Source organism: Sorex araneus, chromosome 4, assembly GCF_027595985.1.
Source record: "Sorex araneus isolate mSorAra2 chromosome 4, mSorAra2.pri, whole genome shotgun sequence".
NCBI lineage: Eukaryota > Metazoa > Chordata > Mammalia > Eulipotyphla > Soricidae > Sorex > Sorex araneus.
This window is the reverse complement of record NC_073305.1, coordinates 141786523-141810711: the sequence shown is the minus strand read 5'-3', so window position 1 is coordinate 141810711 and position 24189 is coordinate 141786523. Positions and strand designations below refer to the sequence as shown.

The following is a 24189-nucleotide window of genomic DNA, read 5'->3' as shown; positions in this document are numbered from 1 at the left end:
TTTATTCAGAAATTGAGTAAGCTGATTGAATTGGGCATGAACTCCACATTATATATATTTTTTTAATTTAGAATGTTAATTTAATTTTTTTATTATTATTGTTATTTAATCAATGTGAAATACAGTTATAAAGCTTTCCTGCCTTAGTTTCAGTCATACAATGATCAATCACCCAACCCTCTACCAGTTCACATCTTCCACCATCAAGTATTCGCCCCCAACATCCCTCCAACCCCCCAATCCTGCCTCCTGCTGCCTCTATGACAGAAAACCTCCCCCATACTCTCTTTTGTATTGCTTGACACGAATAGCATCGAATGTCCTGGAATTCTAAAATTTTAGATAATTAGTGTCTGAAGAAATCTCTGTAAAAAGGTGCTTGGTTCAGAGGTTCTTTTGTGTGTCTCTGGATCATGGCTATTACGGAGCTTAAGTAGCAGCAGGAGACAGTTTGTGGGCATGAACTTCAGGGTCCCAAGGGGACGGGGGATGAGAAGGACCCTCTCATTCCCTATCCCTTGAGGTCTTGAGTTTGCTGTCACTGAGCCTGTGTACCTGCACTTCTCATTGGGTTCTGGAAATTGGCAGCTGCTGGGGCTTTTTAGGGGGCAGGTGAAGGAACGACTCCTATCTTTGTCTGAGGCACCCTGGTGAAGTCAGCCTGTCTTAAAGTCTAGAGGCATCTCTGCAGCGAGCTGCTTGGTTTAGAGATTCCCTTGTGTGTCTCTGGACCATGGCCCTTGTTTCCATCTTTTCCAGAGAAATAAACTACTGGCATATGCCCTTAGGTGCCCTAATTGAGCCTTTTGATCTCTTTTGACATTTTATGGGACTCTGAAATAAGGTCAATAAATGAGATTGTATAGCTGAGCCAGAGGTGTTTTGTGGGTGTGATTCCCACATACCTAACTTTTGGTCATTTAGTTTCTTGGTAAACTTGGCCCCAAGTTGTTGGGGTCCAGCCAAAGTCACGGTGGCAATTATGGGGTATCAGGAAGTCTGAAGGTACCATCAGGCTGCTGATGCACTTGTCCCACAGGTACAAGTTGACCTGCAGGCAACTCTGTACCCCCTGTATTGTTTGTTATAAGTAAACTGCTGAAAATGCTCCAAAAAACTTTCCTTAGAGGCGAGTGTATGAATTTTATTGTATTTCACCCAGGGGTCATTAAGCCCGAGATTACTAAGCTGTTGTTAAGGGTTGAGCCGTGTGTGTGTGTGTGTGTGTGTGTATGTGTGTATGTGTGTGTGTGTGTGTGTGTGTGTGTGTGTGTGTGTAAAAATATATTTCCATCCAAGGTTGGTTGCCTTCTACTTAAAACCCCATCAAATGTGCTGTGCTATTCTTGGAGTGTGAGTAGTGTGAGGTATGAGATGTCCAGGGACAGGTTTTCTTGTGGGTGAGGCTTGGCCTGAGGGTGTGGAAAGAGGCCATGAGCATGAGGCTGAGTTCTGGAGTTTTAGGCTGCCATGGCTGGGCCCCTTGGTGTGGGGAGGAGGCCTTGCCCCACCCACCTCTGGGGTGCCTCAAGTGTAGCAGCCTGGCGCTGGGTCTGGGGCATGGCTATGGCAGTGTCATTTTATGCTCTCTTCCGAGAGAGAAAGACAATGAGTCTCTGGATTGTGGCCGTTGATGAGATTATCTGTCACCATCCAGAGATGGCTTGTGGGTGTGACTGCTGACAACCCTTCTTTCCTAGAAGAGGAAACCACGTAGACCATGGAAAACTGAGCTCAAACATAGCCCCACTTATTGGGTGGGTGATGGGTCAAATACAGGGGTCTCATCTCCAGGAATCTTTACTAATTGGTCCTGAGTTTATCCATAGATGATGGCCTAACCAAGGAATAGGGAGATAGAATGTAAGCAATGAAGGTGAGAAATATTTAGAGGAGACAATTGTAGGTGACTAGTCAGAAGTGATGTGAAATAATGATGAATGCAGAATCTAAGATGGTGCTCAGACCTCTGGCTTGAGTGACTGGAGAGGAAGGTGACTTTAGTTAAGATGAATTATGCAGAAGGAGATTTACAGAATGAGAGGAGACCAAATAAATAATCTCAGAAGTGCTTTCAGCAATTGTAGGAGACTTATGAGTAGCTAGTATCTCTTTCTTTTTTTTTTTTTTTAATTTTTATTAAATCACCATGTGGAAAGTTACAAAGTTCTCAGGTTTATATGTCAGTTATACAATATTCAAACACCCATCCCTTCACCAGTGCCCAAATTCCACCACCAGAAACCCCAGTTTACCCCCCGCCCCCACCCCCTACCCCCTACTGTATAACTAATGAATTTCACTTCATTTTTTCTTTACCTTGATTACATTCCATAATTCAACACAAAACTCATTATAGTTGACATAACTCTCTCTCTCTCTCTTTTTTTCTCTTTTTCCTTTTCCATTTTTTTTTTTAATTTTTCCCCCTCATCCCCCTTCCTGCGCCTCATAGTATGGTGTACTCCACGCCACGTTGGCCAGCGTGGGGCTTTTGCTTAGCTCATAGTCCAGAGGTGGCTGTTACATTAAGAACCTTCAATATTTCAACAAAAACTTACTGTTATTATTTGGAGTTTCCCCCCCAAGTCTGACCTGTTCAAATGGAACCCTTTCACATTGATGACAATTATAAATGTTAAGTCGCACGGATGCGGCAGCGTCCGCGCGGTTTTGGATTTCTGTATAAAGTCCTGGGAAAATTCTGCCAGAAACCAATTCCTAAAGCTGTCTCTGGTTCCCGCTTGTTCCACATCCACCGGCTCTGCAGGGGCATGGGCGCCCGGGCCGAAAACCCGGCCGGCCGGAGCCGAGCACGGGCCCGACTAGGGCTGGCTCTGTATCCTGCGGCTGTTTCACGTTCAAAGCTCACATTTTTTTTCTTTTTTTCCGCGCCACCAAGTTCGTACCTTCTCAACGGACCCACAAAATGTCGGACACCACGCCTTCTCCCGGAGGGGAGAGAGACCAAGAAGGAAGGTTCTTTCCTCCGTTAGCCGGCGTGGGGCAAAGGCTTAATTCACAGTCTCCATACATGGGTGCAGGCACTTGCTGGAACCCCAATTCCTAAAGCTGTCTCTGGTTCCCGCTTGTTCCACATCCACCGGCTCTGCAGGGGCATGGGCGCCCGGGCCGAAAACCCGGCCGGCCGGAGCCGAGCACGGGCCCGACTAGTAGTATCTCTTTCTTGACTCTGTCTTCTGATTTTTTTGTGAGAAATCACTGTGATAAATTTCATGCCAGTGAACATGTAGGTTTCAGGAACTGTGCATAATTTTAGAATCAAACTTAAAAAATTTTATGAACTCAATTCTTAAAATATTCTTGAAAGATGTATTTCTGAAATGTAATAATTTAATTTCAAAATAAATAAACTAGACTTTTAAAAAACAAATAAATGTATTACCCATCAAAGTAATTGTCTGACACTGACACTGACACATATTCTTAAATGGTAGACTTATCTTTACAGAAATGATGCCACTTTATGTAAAAGACTTTTAGTTGAGGTATTATGTGTATTTATTAAGAGCAGCTTTTATACTTAAATGTGGCCAGAATTATCTGAGCAACATTTTAGTAATATGGATGACTAACCATGGTACTATCATGAACTTATCACTTTCTAAATATTTACGCTTGCTTTATAAATTGATTCCAAAGAAAATTCAAAAAATAATTAGTACAGCAGCAGGTTGCCTCATTAAGGAAGGTGTCTACTCTTTAATGTTAACCTTGTGTGTATCCTTCATCATCAACTTAGATATTCAAAAATTCATTTATATTCATAAGTAACTCGCGTTATATAAAAATGTGCTACTCGAATTAGATTTTTAAGTTTCATGAAGAGAAGAAACTGTGTTTTATTGCTTCAATTTTGTGCTTGCTGTCTCCATAGTTTTCTGTATAGTTGTGTATAGACAGTAGATGACCAAACTATCAGCTTTACCCTGTAGTCAACCAAGAGTAAAGTAAGCAAGACCATCATTACTTAAACTTCTGAATTCTGGACCATGTAAGATCCACAAATAATCCACCCATTTACTCTGACCCAGACTTATTTAGAAAGACAATTTCTCACTTTGACAGGTTAGTTGCTTCCAAGTAATAAGGCTTTTGTAGAGGAGACAAAATTGTAAAAACCTATCACTTGGAGCGTAGTTCTCTCTATCTTTCTGCCTGGCACTGGATTTAGACTCAACTTATTTTCTACTAACCACTGTGTTGTCAATATTGCTCCCAACTTTTTCAATATGCTGACACTTTGTAATTTACTGCTGACTCATTGGTAATAGTGCATATGTTTATTATCACTCCCCTGAGCCATCCATTTGTTCTGCATTTAAAATTAATGTGGATGCTGTGGCCACAAGAGTTTATTAGTAATTCTATTACTATTAATCATGAATGTAAATACAATTGTATACCACAAGTAGAGGCAACAGCTAAATGACTGAAACAAATTGCTTCTTAAAGTATTATGCATTAAAACTTTTATGGATTTTGGGAGTGTTTTGATATTGGTTAAATATGTTTTGCTTTCTAAAAAGTGCAGTTGTTGCAGAAAGAAATTTTGATGTTAATAACTCCACTATCTCATATAAAATGTATTAAATTTTAAGCATGTTCATGCCATCTTAGAAAATGCCTTTTAATTAAAGTCATAATTTAGTTGTTCAGCTTAATTGCAAATATCATTGCCTATAATAGCGAATGACTTTTTTCCTGAGTTATGGTGTGTGCTGGATTTTCTTAACATTACCACTGATAAAATATATTTGGATGTTTTAAATCCTCTACAAAGTTAAATTAACATTATATTATGTGATACTTATATTCATTTTTGTGTCTATGTACATACATATACACACAATATAGATGCACGACCTTAATCTCTAGGTCACCTCTTCAATGGGTTTATTCTATCTTACTTAAAATACTTAAAATTTAAAAATAAATTTTTAAAAAGCCACAGGATTTTTTAGAAGACCTTTAGTGCGATTTTACCTTTTGTTGCTTGTCATAAACCTCACCTACTGATTCATCTAATTTAAAAAAATTTCTTGCTTTGTTTTATTTAAAATTTTTATATCTTTTGAACAATTTGGTGGAAAGTACAGCCATACAAGAATTATTGGAACCATGCAATAATATTGCCTCTTGCTGTCTTTGATGGGATGTAATTTCATAGTAACACATATTAAATATGAAATAATGCAGTAAGTCATAAAGAGTGCAATAGAATTGCTGACTTTTGTGATTTGTAAAATATTTAATTCTCTCATTTAAAAGCCTTTATTATCTGTCAAATTAAGCTTCCTTTCATTTACATGTTTCCTGTTGTACTTCAGATGAAGATGGTTATGGGATAACAGTCATTTGAGTTAAGAAAAACCCTACTTTCTATTTAAACACAGAAATAAGAGAAGCTAAAGTTAGTGTAATTAATGTAAATGAAACTTATAAATCTATAATTAGTCTCTGAGTAAATATTCTTTTAACTTCAACATAGCTGTGGTGAGTAATTGGTACATAATTGACCTTCACACCAGATAGGGATAGTCAAAGAGATGGTAGGAAGATTCTTTGACCCAGGATCAGTTTATGTTCCTGTCGTAGGGAAGCAGGACATGCAGCTTACAGGTAGCTGGACTTGTATGAAACTCTTAAGTATCCACTTATAATAGCACCTTTCTTTTTCACAGCCTAGTGAGATAGCAGCTTCCAACACAGCAAATGTTACTAGGATAAAAGATGATAGGTGATGACATGGGTGTTGTACAATGAGTCAGGCTGAACTTGAAAAGGGGAAATAAGAATGTTGTTGTTTTCTTTTTTGGATCTCATGTAGCTGTGCTCAGGGTGTACTCTTGGCTCTGTGCTAATAGGTCACTTTTGGAGATGCGCAGGGTGACCATATGAGGTGTCTGGGATTAAATCCAGGTTCAAATGACAAGGCAAGTCCCTTATCCTTGTATTATCTCACCAGTCCTGGAACTTGGTTCTTTTATTTATTAGATCTTTAACACATTGTGTTTATGAGCTAATTGTTGTCTTAATCAGTTTGGCTTGCTGTAACAAACCGGACAGTTAGTAGAAAATAAGATAAAAATTTATTTCTCAGGATTTGATATCCGGTAAACCTCTCTTCCTGGTTTGTAGATAAATGACTGACACTTTTGTTTTGTTTTGAGGGCCACACCTGGTGATGCTAAGGGCTTATTCCTTGCTCTGTGCTCAATGAAGATTACCAATGAGGCTGAGGAGACCATATGTCTGTAGGGGACCAAACTTGAGTTGACTGCATTCAAGGCAAGCACACAGCCCAGTGTACTATCTCTCTGACCCCCTACTGACTTGCTATATCCTCACATGGCACACAGCGAACTCTGGTTCCCTCTTCTTCTTTTCTACTAACACAGGGCTTACTCCTGGCTCATGTGCTCAGGAATTACTCCTGGCAGTGTTCAGGGGACCATATGGGATTCTGTGAATCGAACCCGGGTCAGCCACATGCAAGGCAAACGCCCTGCCTGCTGTGCTATCGCTCCAGCCCCCCTCCTTCTTAAAAGGGAAGTAATTCCAGTGTAAAAAGGCCCCTCTTTTGATTTTACCTTGACTCAATTACCTTCCAAAAGCCTCACTTCCAAATATTGTAAAATTGAGGATTAGAGCTCCACCATATCAATTTGAGGTAGAAACACTGAGTTGACAGAAATTGTAGAGGACTGAACTCTGTTTCTTATGGTCAGCAGATAGACTAAGAGAATCACAGAAAAATCTATTGTTTCTCCAGGTAGACCATGGGCGTTGAACATTTGTTAGACATTAGTTATATCTTTATATATAGTTTGGTGTGTTAGCAGCCCTGCTGCGTGAGCTAAGAGTTGGAAATGAACATTTTATTAAGTGGCATGAGAGGGAGACAGGTGTAGATGTTTGTCTTAATTAAACAATAAATTTCTTTACAGTTAAGGATGAGTACAAGGAAAATAGTAAGTCATGAGATTCTGCAAACTGATTAACAGAATTTCACAATCTTATGTTCTAGAACAAAATTATTTGATAAATCAAAGCTTTCCTTAAAAGAGAAAGATTGGAATTTTATGTAAGTGAAGCATGCCTCTGGATATATTCTGTCTGCCTTGATTTGACAGAACATATTCAAGTCTCAAATCTCTGAGATGTTTAATAGAACAGAAGTTTAATTTTTTTAACTGCTTGCTCCAGAATCATTTTTTCCCCCACAAAACATGATTTTGGAAAGCAGTAGTAAAAAGGATGATAAAGAAAAGATTTAGAGAAAAACTAATATTTCACTAATGCAGTAGTAAATATGTAGCAAAAGTTTGAAAGCATTTGATATGAAGTGACAAAAATAAGAAAACACAAGGCTATGAAATTGGGTATAAAAAGAAATATGAAAAGACAGTAGAAGAGAGATAGTTCAACAGTGAAGTTATGACTTTAAGGACAGAAAAAGAAAATGAGATGCTTTTTGGAGAGAGGAGAAAGTAGGTGAAAGTTTGTGATAGCAATAAGGTACAAATATGGAATTTATTGGAAAAAATGAAAGAAATCAGCAGTTGTATATGTAATAGGAGAAAACTTTTTTGAACTACGAAAGATAATCTGTACTTGTAGATTGAAAGCTTTTGTAGTGTTCCAAGAATGAGTAAGGAAAAGATCTATATTTAGATCAATTTTTCAAATATCAGGATAGACAAAAACATTCTGCAACTGGGAAAAATAATTATAGAAAAATAGAAAACAAGTTAATTTTAGAGTTCTTCTCGCTACTAAGTGCAAAAATAAGTACAAATAATATTTTTGTCATTTCCTTCTAAATTTTTACTTCTATTTTGATTTTATTTTTTTGGGGGGGGCCACACTCAGTAATGCTCAAGGCTTACTTCTAGATTCATTCTCACTAATCATTTCCGGTGATGCTTGGGAGACCATATGCAGTGCCAGAGACTGACCCATGGAACACAAGCACCTTAACCACTGTACTATATCTCAGACCTAGATTTTCTTTCTAAAAGCAGAACTGTAATTGTTTCAATAGTATGCTACTAATTATTTCTTCTATAATTTTTTGGGGGGTGAGTTTGGGCTATACCTGGCTGTGCTCAGGGACTGTGTGTACGTGAGTGCTCTCAGCAGTGTTTAGAATGCCATTTGCAGTGCCAGAATTTCAAATTGAACTTGGTGGGATGCAAGACAAGTGTTGTTTGTTTGTTTGTTTGTTTTAATTAATTTTTTAAATTAAATCATGGTGAGATACACAGCTAGAAAGTTATTCATGATTGAGTTTCAGTTATACAGTCTTCCATATCTGTCCCGTCATCAGTGTACATTTCCCATCACCAGTGTCCCCAGTTTTCCTCTTACCTGCCCCCCTCACCCAATGCCTCTGTGGCAGGCACTTGTCTTCTCTTTCTCTACTCTCTCTCTCCTTTTGGGCACTATGGTTTGTAATACTGATACTGAAAGGTTATTACGTATATCCTTTTACCTAGTACAAACATTCAGCGCCTGTCCAAAGTGATAATTTCTACCTGTTATTGTCAAACTGTTCCCTTCTCTATCCTAACTTTCCTTTGCCCCGCCCCCTCCTTGTAGCAAGCTTAACATTTTCGCTGCCATTTCCTTTTGCTTTTTGATTTTTGAACCACACATAAGGGCTTCCTCCTAGCTCTGTGCTCAGGAGTTACTCCTGGTGGTATGTGGAGGGATGCTGGGGATCAAACCAGTTTGGCTATATGCAAAATAAGTGCTCTATCTACGTTACTAATGTTCCAGCCCCTTAAGGCAAGTGTTTTAACCCACGTGCTATCTCTCTAGTGTTTGTTAATTTTTATATAGAAAATGAAAATTAAATATTTTGGGAGCCTTAACGTTCTTAAAGACTATTCTTAAAGTTCATTTATTTATTTGTTGGTTCATTCATTCATCCATTTATCTTACAACTTTTATTTGTGTTTCCCATATAGCCCATTGCATAAATAATTTCATTCCTCACTCTATAATACAATTTGACTATCATAGATAAAAAGCACAGTTCACCTTTTACCAACATGAGTTTTAACTGCACAGGTTAGCTTACAGGGAGATTTAAAAAAACATACCATTGATTCTGATTTATCAGTCAGGATTCAAACAATTGTAGATGTTAGGTGGGTAATCTCTGGACACAAAGGGTCAACTTCTAGTGATTTGAGTACAATAAAAGTTTATAATCTGTGAATATCTTGAAAAATAATCCCTTATGTATATCAAGGGATGAATTATAGTTGAAATTTTGGGAAGTCAACTTCATTTGTGGATTTTTAACTGCAGGGGTTATTGCCTCTAATTTCTTTGTTCAGGGGCCAATATATATGCAAAAATTCTGTGAGAATGCAGAGAGAGAGAATACTTATTTTTTGGAATGGATTAATATGAGAAGACATTATGGGGAAATGAGACAGTGAAAAACAATACTTACTAGTAAATAAAAGTAAATGGAAAGTTGTGTATAGAAAATTTATTTTTATATTCAGATAATAACCATTCTTAAGAACCTTTCTTATTGTGGAAGATAAACAGATTCTTCTTAGATTAAAAATGGGGCATTGTTTTCTGTGATGCAGTTTAAAACACTTCAACAACAACAATTGTAAATATTTGTCCTTTACCATCAACATGCTTGAATAAGTAACAAATATCTAGGTTGATGTATATATTATAAATGTTATCATAATAAATTCAATATGCATTTTATTTTTGGATAGCAAAAAAATACAGAACTGAGATTAGAACCTAGATCTCTTTGACCCTCGCCCAGACATATGTACTAATTTACTGATTGCAAACTATGAAATAGGAGAATTATTAAAGAAAAAGTTGAGTAGTGCAAGACAGGGAGGGAAGAGAAGCACTGCACCCAGTTGTGCTCAGGGCTTACTTCTGACTTAGTGCTCAGGAATCACAACTCAGGTCAGCTGCGTTCAAGGCAAGTGTCCTACTCACTGTACTATCTTTCTCTGATACCCAACTGAGCATTTCTATGTGAAGGTTTCTTCTCTCCCCAGCTTTTTTTTTTAACCAGTGTTTCTTCATTCAAATTAGGTGCTTGAACAATTTCTTTTCATAAGTGGCAAAAAATGTTCTATGAAGAAAATAATTAAAAATCTACCCTATGTAGTTTTATTTAATATTTATACAAACATAGGCATCCTCTACAATATTAAATTCTGTGTATATACCTTTATTTGAACACTAAGACACTATTCAGGCCTCTATTGCTCCCCACTGTATACAGCTGCAATCATTGGTGGGCTTAAATATAACTTGTGCTCACTCTTGTGGAATTTTAAGAAAAAACATACTTTCATGGAAATAAAATACAGGAGGATTTTTTTTGTTGTTATTTTTGTTTTCAGCTTTCATGCCTCTTCATAGGAAGTAGAACACTCTGATTTTTATTTATTTATTTATTTAATTGAATCACCATGTGGAAAGTTACAAAGGTTTCAGGTTTAAGTCTCAGTTATACAATGCTTGAACACCCATCCCTTCACAAGTGCACATATTCCACCACCAAGAATCACAGTATAGCTCCACCCTGCCCCCCCACATCCCCAGCCCTCCACCGTGCCTGTGTAATTGATAAATTTCACTTTACTTTCTCTTTACTTTGGTTACATTCAATATTTCAACACAAAACTCACTATTATTGTTTGGAGTTTCTCCCCCTTAAAGTCGGACCTGCTGAAAAGGAAGCATTTGATAATTTGTTTTCCATTGCTGAGAATGAAGCAATATGAGGTCGAGTGGCGGCACTAGCGGCCGCACGGTTTTGGATTTCTGTATTTTAGTATTTTAGTAACTAAGTCCAGAGAAATATCTGCCAGAAATTGCATCATTGCAAACTTGTACTTCTCAGCTATATTATATTCTACATATGAGTGCAATCTTTCTATGTCTGTTTCTTTCTCTCTGACTCATTTCACTAAGCATGATACTTTCCATGTTGTTCCACTTACATGCAAATTTCATGACTTCATGTTTTCTGACAGCTACATAGTATTCCAGTATGTAGATGTACCAGAGTTTCTTTAGCCAGTCATCTGTTTTTGGGCACTCTTTTTTTTTTCCAGATTGTGGCTATTGTAAACAGAACACTCTGATTTTTGTTGAAAACAAGTTTACTATATAAGACTATCTATAGCTAAATAACACACAGAACTGCTAGTAATTTTACTTTGTGAATATCAAAAATTTATTAAGGTTTATATTTTTAAAATGATTTAGAAACTACTTTCTTTGTTGTGATAATGAGACAAATGTGTTCATGAGATAAAATTTAACAAATCAGAATTCAACATCTCATCAATCATGAAGTCATTACTAATGTATTTAAGAAATGTGACTTGCATTAAGTTATTGAAAACTTTGGCACAGGAAGCGCAATATGAGAAAGTATTCTGTTGTCTTAAAAGCTTATGTGTGACAGGAACTAAATTTATTTTCCTATTTGTTGCAACTGGGCAGGGACTTCCTTTACATTCTTTCTGTAGAGCTGTGTCTTTATCACTTGAAGATGCTTTTAAAAATTTTCCTAGATATAAAATATGGAGAAGCAAAATAATAAAGGAAGGGAAAAACCCACAAAAATTAGATTTCCTAATTTTTTGTAAGTTTAGTGAACTTTTTTTCTGTAATCTCAGCTATGTACAATACTGAACAAACAGATGATCCAGATCCTAAAATTCTTGTGATTAATTATAAATTAATTAACAAAATACCTGTTTGTGCCTAATAAGTGCAGTTAGTATTTAGAGGGTTGGACAACAAAGGCAAATAAGACACTCTTTGTTCTGGAGAAGGATACATTCTGGAGAAGGATATGTACTGCCAAGGATACATCGGCAGTGATGGAGTGATGCTAACTAAATAGAATTTGCATGTTATGTAATTCTGTTATTGATTTGTAAGCTAATAGTCAGAAATCAAGGGAACTGCTCAGTTTTCCATGCAGAATAAAGATGGATTGAAATAGAAATGAGGGCTTCTCTCTCAGATTGGGAATCTGGAACCAGAAATTTGTGCTAGAATAATCTTGGTTGGGATGATGAAGTCATTAGAGAATTAATAGAATTTTCCTGTTGGTGATATTGCAGGTTTGTTGTCTGATTTCATGAACTTGTGGTCTTCCTTCCAAAATAGTGAGGCTTGGGGCAAATCACTGAGCCTCTCTATGCTTCAGTTTCATTTTCTGTAAATGGGGGTTAAACGGGATCTCTCCTTCCTGAAGGTGTTTGGATTAGATAAATTAATACATGAAAAGTACTTAGAAAACTTCTGACACAAGAAATAATAAAAAAAAAGTTGTCCTTTGCTATCAGTATTCAAACCAGTGTAACAACAAACGCTTAGAGAGCTTATCCCATGATCCTAGCTTGGTATCCATGGCATAAAGGGATTGTGAAACTGTAATAATTGTTATATAGGGTGGAAGGAAGACGCCGGTTTTATTCCTGTCTTTTTGAAATCTGTGAAAACCAGCAGTCTATTCTGTTTGTTTGGGTATTTTATTTGATATAGCACATGTACCAGTTACAGTAATAGATGATGATATCATCTATCCCAGCAAATAGGGACGAGAGGAATGCCCAGGAAACTGAGTTATATTATGTAAAGCTTCTATTAGGATGTGCTATAACTTGTGATTGCCAGTGCCCCAAAGCGATCACATGGCCACATCTCATCAGTGTGACAAGAAAGGATATTCTATCCATTGGAAACCATGGAAGAAGTCAAGAGAGATGGGCTCACTAGTTCAAGTCAGTGCCAACCAAAGGTCATCCAAAGGCCCATATCCAGTTAGAAAGGGGCATGTAAATTGGACCAATACCATGGAAGGACCAATGCTATGGAAGGAGTTCAATAGCAGGCGTTGACAACAGCGGGAAACTAATGACCAAGTGAACTTTCTTGCTTGCTTATATCAGGGTATTTAATAGATAAGAAGATACCTGAGATGGGTCTTGCAGCAACAGATTTGTATGTGATATGTAAGTAAAATAGCATTGTGGTTGTACTTAATTTCTGCTAATGCACTGAAACTGAAGGCAGCATGGTACATTCAGAGGACTACGAACAAGGTTTTACACCTTGAGACGAGGGTGTAGGAGAGAAGTTTGCTGAGGCATTAGCAGACAATCAAGACAATTCTAAACACCTGTAGAGTTTTAAGAAAGAGAATAACAATTCAGATTTATACTATTTACTCTGGTCTCTTCCTCTGTGAAAGACCAACAGTGATCCTGGAGACTGGGAAATACTGGAGACAATTTATGAGCTTGCCGCAACATTCTAGGACAGACACTGCAGGAACAGCTCGCTAGGTGGGGAGGGTGGACGTGCAGCTCTAATCAATCAGAGCTGAGAAGTGAGGAAGAGAGGAACGAGGGAATCCCCAATTCTTAAGCTTTCCTGTCTGGGTTTCAGGAGGACAGTGCTTTTTTACCTAGACAGTACTGCAGAGATACTGTGAGTCTTGACACTTACTTGCATTACAGTTGCTGGAAGCGGATCATCTGCAATACAGTGCCTGAGACGTGAGAGATTATTTGATATTTTAAATCAGGACCCATTAAAAGAAACAGATGGAGGGACAGAGGCCCGAATGTAGAATCAGGATAAAATGTTTTAAAGAGAGAATATTTAACCTATATATCCCTTCCGTCATAAGTACTAGGGCACACTCATGATTCCTGGCACTGCATACACACCCCATCCCAACACCGCCAGGTATGGCAGTTTTACTTGCTTCCAGAGCTATGAGAAATGCCTTGTGAGAGCTGCCGTAAAATATTTGCTATCTGCTAAGGCAATGACAGTTGGCACAGGCATTTAGAGTGTGAGCCTTAACATCTCATTGTCTTGTTTTTTCAGTCTCAGTACTTATCTGCTCTGTATCCAGAGGCAAATTAAACAATTTAAATGAACTTGATTTTATTTACACATACGTATGTATGTATATACACATACTAATGAGGTCACCATGATTTTCAGAGTTATTCATAGTAGAACTTCAGGCATACTAAATTCTAGAACCAATCATACTCCCAGTGAAAACTTTCCTGCACCAGTGCACCCAGGTTCCCTGTCAGGCATATTTTAAAATTTGGTCATTGTAGTTTGGCTCTCATGCTTACTATGCTGATGGCTCTGTTGTTCAGATAAATAAACAGACCACAGTTTATATCACAAAAGTGCCTAAGAACCTGACCTTTTCTCCTGTCTGCCTTTTCTTACTTCCTCCCCAATATCCCTGCCCCTCCCCCCTCTCATTTCTATAATCTAGAGTCAAGGGAACCTAGATATCCCCCTTTGAAGCCTTTCATTCCCTTGTCCTGTTATTCTATATCTCACAGATAAGTGAGGTTATTTAGTATTTGTCCTTCTCCTTCTGACTTACTTCTCTTAACATGGTACTTGGCAGTTCCATCTACATTGCAGTGAATTGCTTGATTTCATCACTATTTTGTTTGATCTATCTATCTATCTTCATTATCCACTCATACGTTGATAAGAGACCTAGGTTGATTTCATGTTGTAGTTACTATGCCAAAAGCTGCAGTGAAAAATATTAAGCAAATGTCATCTTTTCTTATAGCCATATAGTATTCCATTGTGTATATTGACTATAGTGTCGGTAAAAAAAAATAACAGGTGCCCAAAGGCAACAGAAACGAAGCGAGATCTCGAATAGGAAGCTTACCAGGGTGGGATGGGACAGTGGTGGGGGGAAGGGGACATTCTGTTGGAGTGTGTGTTGCTGGGATGTTTTATGCTTGAAACCGTACCAATAACTGTTTTGTAAATCACAGTGCCTAAAATAAAATCACAGTGCCTAAAATTAAATGTTTTAAAGACAAAAGAGATAATATTCAGCTGCAGAAATAAATTAGCTAAAATAGGCAAAGTTTTTTTTTGTATTTTCACAAGAAGATGTGAATTGATTTTAAGTATTTTAATTATCATTCATTACAGTTTACGATGCTAGCTTTATTTAAGCAGTCTCCCAATTACTGAAATTAGGTGAGGAGAAGAAAAGAAATTCAGGGTCTTTGCAGTTTTCTTTCATCTTGGAAAAGGCTTTCTTATAGCCACATAGTATTCCATTGTGTATCTTGACTATAGTATTAGTAAACAAATATAATAATAGATGCCCAAAAGCAACAGAAACTGAGCACGATCTTGTGTGACCTTTGCCGAGAGCTGACCTTCTAAAATCTTTGTGACCTGAAATATTATACTAAAAAATGAACAAATCATTATCTGAAAACATATACATAAAGCAGGAGGTAAGGTTTCTATTTTACTGTTACTAGTGTAATTCATATGACACTCAAGGTGGCTAGATTTAGACTCCGGTCCTGAAAACAGTTTAAAATTTATTCCAGGGGCTGGAGAGATAACACAATGGGTAGGGCATTTGCCTTGCATGCGGCCGACCCGGGTTCAATTCCCAGCATCCCATATGGTCCCCTGAGCACCACCAGGAGTAATTCCTGAGTGCAGAGCCAGGAGTGACCCCTGTGCATCACCAGGTGTGACCCAAAAAGCAAAAAAAAAAAAAAAATTATTCCAGACCTCTGTTTTGCTTTTTTTTTTTTTTTAACTAGTAAAAGAGAGATTTAGACTAAATGATCTTTAAAAATTTGGCCTTTACACGAGATATTCTCTTTTGTTTATAAAATACTTAGTTTAATAGCTCTCATTCTCAGGGATCTTATAATTTAATGCTCCCCTTAGAATTTCCATGAACAGAAGTGCCAGAGAGTGCATAAGCCTACTCTACTTCTCGCTAGTCCATTTCATTAGGAATTCTTTCATTGTTGTAACATTTCATTTGTGTATGTGTTTATTTATTTTAAAAAAAGGTTTGAAGTTGACTTAAATGCTGAAACACTGTATCAACTATAACAATAAAAAAAGAGAGACAAAATCAATAAAAAGGTACAGAAAAATGATCTTGCTGAACTTCTAGTGGGAGATAATTATCAGTTTAGAAATCAGTCTAGTTGGGCAGGTTTTTGGCAGGTATAGCAAAAAGCAAAATATTTGTGTTTCTTGTGAAAGAAAATGAATTATGATTTTAAGCAGTAAGTCAAAAGATAACTGAGATCATGAGGTTTTTCCCCCCAAAGTGTATCAAACATAATAGTGTCTTGAGTAAAATTGTCTTAGGTAGTTAATTTTCATTTTTTATATTACCTTTCTAAGAAAACTGGAAGTATTATGTATATGTCTTTTAAAGTTGCTCTATATTTGTTTTATTAGGTTTGGAAATCAGAAAGAATAAAATAGTCACTAATTTGCCAATCTAATGTAACTATTTTTGTGTTGGAAATTTAATCAATGGGCTCTTCTGCAATTATGGTTTTCACAAGGATCCTCGGCTGGAGTCCTTTTATAGTAAAGAGCCCTAGGACTAGAAGCTGCCAGAAGAACCCTCATGTTTGTAATTCTAATATTCTCTAACTCTCCTAACTTAAACACATTTTGCATTTTTTCCTTGCTATTACATAATTTTATAATTGTATTTTTAACTCTCAATTTTCAGATTTACTATAATTTAAGAGCTCCTTAATGCTATAAAGTGTTGCAGTGAATTTCCTTGCTTATATTGTTTACTTGATAACTTTTTCAAACATTTCAAACATAAATTCAAACATAAGAATTTGCTGAATTTCATGGTGAAAATTGGCACATATTAATGGACATTTTAAGAGCCAGTCCTTTAAAAAGTGTTGGTGTATTTGCTGTTAAGAACGTTCATGATAGGGGCTGGAGCAATAGCACAGTGGGTAGGGCATTTGCCTTGCACGAGGCCGACCCAGGTTGGATTCCCAGCATCCCATATGGTCCCCGAGCACTGCTAGGAGTGATTCCTGAGTGCAGAGCCAGGAGTAACCCTTGTGTATCGTCGGGTGTGACCCTAAAATAATAATAATAATAATAATGTTTATGATAATATAGCTTATTAGTATTGCTATCTTTTCTTTATGAGGATATAAGTGAATTTTTTCCTTTTTATTATATTACTAGAGAGCTTATGTGTGTGTATTTGAGTCATAGTTTGTTAATATTTACTTTAAAGTACCATGTCTCAGAAAGTGCTTTCCTCACGACTATGAGTTTCCAGCAATGAAGAACCAGATCTTTGGCCCCAAACTAGCAAACTTGAATGGAAGGCTAAGCATATCTTACACAAGGCATATTATTCTTGTTCCTAGAGTCATCATCCTTTCCTTTACATTGTTTCTATTTCTTTTATTCACTTATTTAAAATTTTATTCTGAGTAAGTTTGTAATTTATGTAAGCATTTGAATCCTTCTGGATCAAAGCATTATGATAACTAAGTAAATATATGTTAATATTTCTATTATTTCATTAAAGTTGGATTGAAAAGTAGATGTATAGGTTCTCTTGTCATAGTACATAGTAAGTCAGTGAAAGACTTTCTATAGAAAATTGAGATAATATAATGCAAGTATGTGATTTCTTGTGATTTATTAAAAATATAATACTGTGAGAGGGGCCAGAATTTTGATAACATAGTCGAGTTGTTTTACAGCAATTACTTCTGTAGTATCAGATACTGAAAATAATATTTTCAATGAAGCTTTGGTAGACACTTTGAATTAAATTATCTGGAAAAATGTAATTTTGTAATTATGTATTTCTAATTACTAGATGCCTACCTTATTGAAATACTATTTGTATAAATAAAAGTGATATTCCATTCTGGAAATTTTGGAGCAGGCTTTGATGAGGGTGGCTGATTTATTTCCATAGGGATTAGTCATAGAAATGTGCAAAGTATCTGAACAAATGTATTCCCCAGACTCATAACTTCCCTATAATATGTAAGAAATGGTTGATTTTTGTGTGTGTGAGGTTAAAAATGATTTTTATTATTTTGGAATATAACCACATTTCTGCTGGTCTTCTGGTCAAGTAACAAATCTAATCAATAAGACCTCAAGACATATAAGCAATCAGATATGTCTTCAATTAGCTTCTTAAAATATGTTATTTTGAATTAGCAAACATAGATATAATAGTTAAAGTCACTGATTACTGTCCACAACACATATAACATGAATTAGTAAAAGCTGACTTTGGAGGTCAATTAGTTGAACTAAGTGCTTCAAAACATGCTTATTCTCTTTGTTTTTAATGAATTTGTTATTAACAGTAAAGAACATAAAATTCATCTACACATATGACTTATTTTATTATTTTTATTTATGATAACTTAAAAGCAGTTACATATTCTCCTTTCAAAACTACTCATACAAGAATCTGACTCCATTTTGCTGTAGAACAAAATACAATATAAATGGAGTATGTGTCTTTAATTCTGTTCTAATAGGAGAAAAATATAACTCAATTTAATGTTATTCATTTACTGATATAAAATACTTAAACATGATTTCTGAGGCAATAGCACAGGAGTTCTGATTACCTTTGTAAGAGTTTTTAAAAGTACAGAAGACATTCTAAAGAGGAGCCAAACAAATGTACAAGTATGATTTTCTCATGCATCATTAGTATTAGTTTCTTCACTATGTTTGGTAGTTCTTATGTCATTATTTTTCAGAAATTGGAGATTTTGCTTCAAAAGAGACTGCCTTTTGTTGATAATCCTATTTGTTGTTACTGATATTCCATTATACTCAACTATTGTATATTCAGTATTATTTGTCATCTTTTGAGAGTAATGATACTCAAATTGTCCCTGTGTAGATATATATATATAAGATATAGATAAGATTATTAAACTTATTTTCTGGATAAGGAAACTGAAATAAAGTTCCTTGCCTAAAGTCGAAGTATAAAGTACTGGCAGAATAAGATTAGGGCAGTGAGTTCTTGACTTTTAATCCTTTGTTCAATCATCATACAACTTTACTCAGTATTGGAACAGATTATTATTAGTTAGTAGGAAAAGATTATGTCTAAGTGATACCTGAAACCTGATGAAAAATGCAAGTCTGCTCAATCAATCATTTACTGATCTATAAAAATGCTAAACCACAAATTTCACTGATACTTTTCACTTGCAATTCTAGGTATTTCTATCTTTTTTGGTATAGTCTCTAACTTTATATTGTTTTGCCCTTTATTTTTGTAGCCTTATGTAATAAAAGGTTAATTTTTGAAAGTTCTATCTTTAAAAATCCAAGTTTTGGAGTACCTTGTATTTTGTAATGATTTGAGTTGTTCTGAAAGATATGGCAGCAGGTGAAGAGTGGGGAACATAACACTTTGAAAGTGCTTTTGATGACTTCTTGTAGCAGTCCTTTGTGCAGTGGAAGACAAATGCTTTTCTGTCATCAGATACGATATAAAAATAAGCTCTCAATCCTAAGAGAATGCCAACTTCTGTATCTGCCACCAACTATTTGTAAATGTATTTGTGCCAGACAAATAGAACTGAGACCATCTATTCCTCTTAGAGTACAGGCATTTTCCAGAATCAATACTCTGCATGTGAAAGGGCCACACAACAGTTGAATCTCCATGTACTCCTTCTACATATGAATATATTGTGTATTTTTGTTTATGTAATTTTTAAAAAGTTACCATATGTATGACTATGTTCATCTTTAGTACATTACACAAAGTTTTACAAAGTGACTGTCAAAATTACCCTTTCACCAACTGTAGATGAATTCTAGCTATTTCACATCTCTGTCAATACTTGATATTGTCTATTCTTTATTTTGGCTATTAATAAAATTGGTGAATATTAATTACTTAAAAATGTTTTTGGTCCATGCCCAGCGATGCTCTGAGGTTATTTTTGACTCAGCACTCAGGAACTCAGGTATCACTCCTGGCAGACTAGGGGAAACATATAGAATGCTAGGGATCGGACCCAGGTTAAATGCGTGCAAGGCAAGCCTCCTACCTGCTGTACTATCCTCTCTGGCCCCAAATGTCAGTTACTTTTTAAGGAAAATATTCTCCTGGCCTTTGTCATACCTAAATATGTCCATACTTGGTCTGGAATGACTGCTTCCTAGTTTCCCTTCCTAGAAGGAGAACATTGCTCCATCCTGACTAGTTATTGAAGCTTACGTTACTATCTGTCACTGTCACTGTCATCCCCATTGTTCGATTTGCTGGAGCGGGCACCAGGAGCGTCTCCATTGTGAGACTTGTTACTGTTTTTGGCATATCAATTACACCACAAGTAACTTGCCAGGCTCTGCCTTGTGGGCAAGATACTCTCGGTAGCTTGCCAGGCTCTCTGAGAGGGGTGGAGGAATCCAACCTGGGTCAGCCGAGAGTATCTTGCCCACAAGGCAGAGCCTGGCAAGTTACTTGTGGTGTAATTGATATCCACTACATCTTAAAGTCATCTGACTTAAAAAAGAAAAAACTAAAGAGATGTATAGTCTATTCTTTTTCTCTCTAAATGCTGCAGGATTTGCCATTGGATTAAGAAACACTGCTGGGAAGTGTTTGTAAGTATTGCATAGTTTTAGACTCTGTGGAATTGCTTTTATTGAGCCCTGCTAAGACATTCTGTTATCAACCTGTATTGAGACACAGTGTAATGAATAGCCTGTAAAACTTCTTATATTATTGTAGGAAAGTACTGAGGATACCATTTATTTTTATTGCATGTCCTTGTTAAAGGATTTTTGGGAGAAATTCTCCCTGGTTTCTATAACAGGATGAGTGTAACTGTTTCTAAATGCCTTTTGTGATTTTTTTCTTATGAATGCTGTGATTTCTTAAACTTATAATATTTCTTATTTTGTATTACTTGAATGATAGAGTTAACTATAGTGTGTTCTAAGCATGTGTATGAGGATACAAAGCATGAGTGATCTTTGCATACTTTCCAAAATTTTTTCTCAATGTTGAGAAATAAATGGAATTTATGAATATGTTTTTCATGCACTGAAACTCCAGAAGAAAAAGAAATCTGCTTGGATTTGACAAGAAGTTTATTAACAGGATTTTTTTTTTTGGCTCCAGTTTTAGATGCAGGGGTTGTAAAACACTACCGAATAAGAAGACTGGATGATGGGGCCTTTTTCCTTACTCGGAGAAAAACCTTTTCAACACTGAATGAGTTTGTGAGTTACTACACTAAGACAAATGATGGACTGTGTGTGAAGCTGGGAAAACCATGCTTAAAGGTAAAACACTTTCTAGCTGTGTATATTTTAGTTTAGAAGTCAACTTCTCCCCTTCAGATATTGGAGTATTTGCCATGTCATATGTGATTACAGAAAACAATAGTCATTTTGTTCTCTAAGGCAAGGATAGAAAAACAATGGTATAATGGTCAATGTTGGCCCACACTGACTTTAAAATAGATGAGGTGAATCAGACCTTGAAAGTGGAATGTTTTAGGTAGCAAGGAGATAGAGAGGAATTTGGTCAGCTCCTTGCCAGGGAGGCATTGGTTAGGTGGGACATGTGGACAGCAAATGTGACTTAGCAGAATCTGGAAGGTACAGATCAAATATATAATAGTATATATTTCACTTGATATTAATTTTAAAGTATTTAGAATAAAATTTATGTTACTTCATTTGTAATATATGCACAAAACTATCACACGATATTTGTGCATTGCAAATCACAGTACCTCAACAATTATGGAAAGAATGTTCAAAAAGTACTCAAACAATTATTTTAGCAAAAATGTCATTAAATCTAACTTCCATTTTAATAAATATTCTAATTATTCTTTGAAACAGATTCAAGTCCCAGCACCTTTTGATTTATCATATCAAACTGCAGACCAATGGGAAATAGATCGCAACTCTATTAAACTTCTGAGGCGATTGGGATCTGGTCAGTTTGGTGAAGTGTGGGAAGGCCTGTGGAACAATACTACTTCAGTAGCAGTCAAAACATTAAAACCAGGTATGAGAATGAGTATGGCAAAGGTTAGTTAGTATATGTTGACTTTCAATTTGCCTCTGTAATTATCAATGTAATTATCAATTATCAATATAATTATCAATTATCAATGTTAGTACAAAATAATCAATGTTAGTACCAAGGATGGAGTACAGTCACCTTCTGGAATCAGGTAAGCATCCACTGTGACTGCAGCTTTAGAATATAAAAGCAAGTGCATTGCTACCTGGGTCAGCAAAGTCTTAAATATCCCAGTGCAAGATTTCATAAAGGCATCTCTTTTCTAGATTTAGGAACCAGGCTTCCAGTGTATTCCTCTTACCATTTCCCCTAGTTTCTATTTAAAAAAGTACTGAATTCACTAGAAATACTTTTAAAAGTGGCGGAATGGTAGAATGGTGCCAGGTACAGCAGGGAGAGCTCTTGCCTTGCATGCGGCAGATGTGGATTTTGATTCCCGCCACCTCACATGGTTGCGTGAGCCCACCGGGAGTAATTCCTGAGTGCAGACTCAGATGTAAGCCCTGAACACTGGCATAAGGCCTGAACACTGTCTGGTATTTAAAAAAGAGCAGAATAAGTCTTCCCCAAAGATATGTATATGATAATCTTAAAGATCAGTAAATTATATTTTTTGGTAAAAAGGAAGCATATACCATTTTAAAATAATATAAGGTGTGTAAATGAAATTAAAGTACCTAATCCATGGACCTTGAGATTCCCTATATTTGACCCCAGTGTATAAAAAGGTTCATTTAAGGTGAAAAATGAAGATATTAGTCAGAGTGATGCAACATGACAAGGGATATTGCTGACTTTGATGAGGGATGGGGCCATGAGCCAAAGAATGTGGATGATCTCCAGCAGGTGGAAAAGTAAACACAAAAGAAAAACAAAACAAAGACCCAATTCTCTCCTAAACTCTCTAAAAGGCACACAGATCTGCAAACATGTTGCCTTTATCCCTATGACCCATTTCAGACTGCTGATTTCCAAAACTGCAAGATATAAATTTGTCTTGTTTTAAATAATTATATTTTAAAAAATTATTTGCCTCCAGAATTCTTAAAAGTTTAGACAGCTCCTCACAGCAAAACTTGAACATATGAGTGATGCTGGACAGTATAAAAGCATGGTCCCCAAACTGTGTGTCAGTGCACATTAGGACATCTCAGTGAACTTATAGAGCTAGTACAGGAACTTTGCAATTATTCAAATTTGCATCTTATATACTGCACAAAGTGCTGCCTGAAAATAATTTGCAGTTTCAACATCTGAGAGTATTTCTTTTCCTTTATTTATTTTTGAGCCACACCTGGAAGTGTTCAGGGCTTAATCCTTGTGCTAGACTCAGGGCCCACTCCTGGGAGGGCTCTGGGACCATAGGTGGTGCTGCAGATAACCTATTTCAAACACTTGCAAGGCAAAGCCTTAACTGCTGTAGCAACTGCAGGCTGCTGGTAGTGTTTCATTCCTAATGCTAACATCTTTAAACCTGGGGTTTTGGTGGTTGTGGTTTTCAGATACACATTGACACAAAGATCAGTGTAGAGCAGGAAATGGGGTAGCATCGTTTTAAACAAAATCTACACACACACACACACACACACACACACACATATTAAATCAGTATGGACCAGGAAAATGATGGAAGTGATGTTTTATCTGCTTCCAAAATTTTGGAAATTGCACAGGATCCATTAGATGAATGTGTCTCTTTAGTAAATATTTGTGACTAAAGATGACAAAGTTTTTTTCATTTTTTTCAATTTACCTGACATGCTTTTAAAAATGGATAGGAGTTGTTTGGACATATTGCAATACTTGAGTTGTCTGAATTAAAACATATAAGTAGTATAGCGAGTAGGTGATCATTTAGACTTAAGCCATCATGAAAAAATTGCTGAGCAATAAGAATGCATGAGTTGGTGAAGTGTGGGGTCCTCATAGTACTTAAGAGCCTGAAGTTTGTTGTAAAATAGAACTGATCTCAAACTTGGCTCTGCCCTTCATGACTTTGGACAATTTATTAACTTTTTCTAAAGGTTCTCATCAGGAAATAGAAATGATCATTGTTCCCTACTTCAAGAGATTTTTATGAAGACCAATTGAGTCAATGTATACAAAATATATGCAGTACATTCTTCATAAATGTTACAGTCAATGGGGGTCACTGACTGCTGTTTGCTGAAGTATGAATTTGCAGCACATGAGACAATGGAGAGGCACTTTCA

At 36.3% G+C, this 24189-nt stretch overlaps 1 protein-coding gene across 1 annotated transcript in view; it reads left to right on the top strand.

Moving 5' to 3' along the window:
- FRK (fyn related Src family tyrosine kinase) overlaps positions 1-24189 on the top strand; it is a 207926-nt gene that overhangs the window by 56678 nt on the left and 127059 nt on the right. The window contains exons 3-4 of the mRNA XM_004621761.2: positions 21059-21222; positions 21790-21958. Of these exons, the coding sequence (XP_004621818.2) occupies positions 21059-21222; positions 21790-21958 (333 nt within the window). The remainder of the gene's footprint in view (positions 1-21058; positions 21223-21789; positions 21959-24189) is intronic.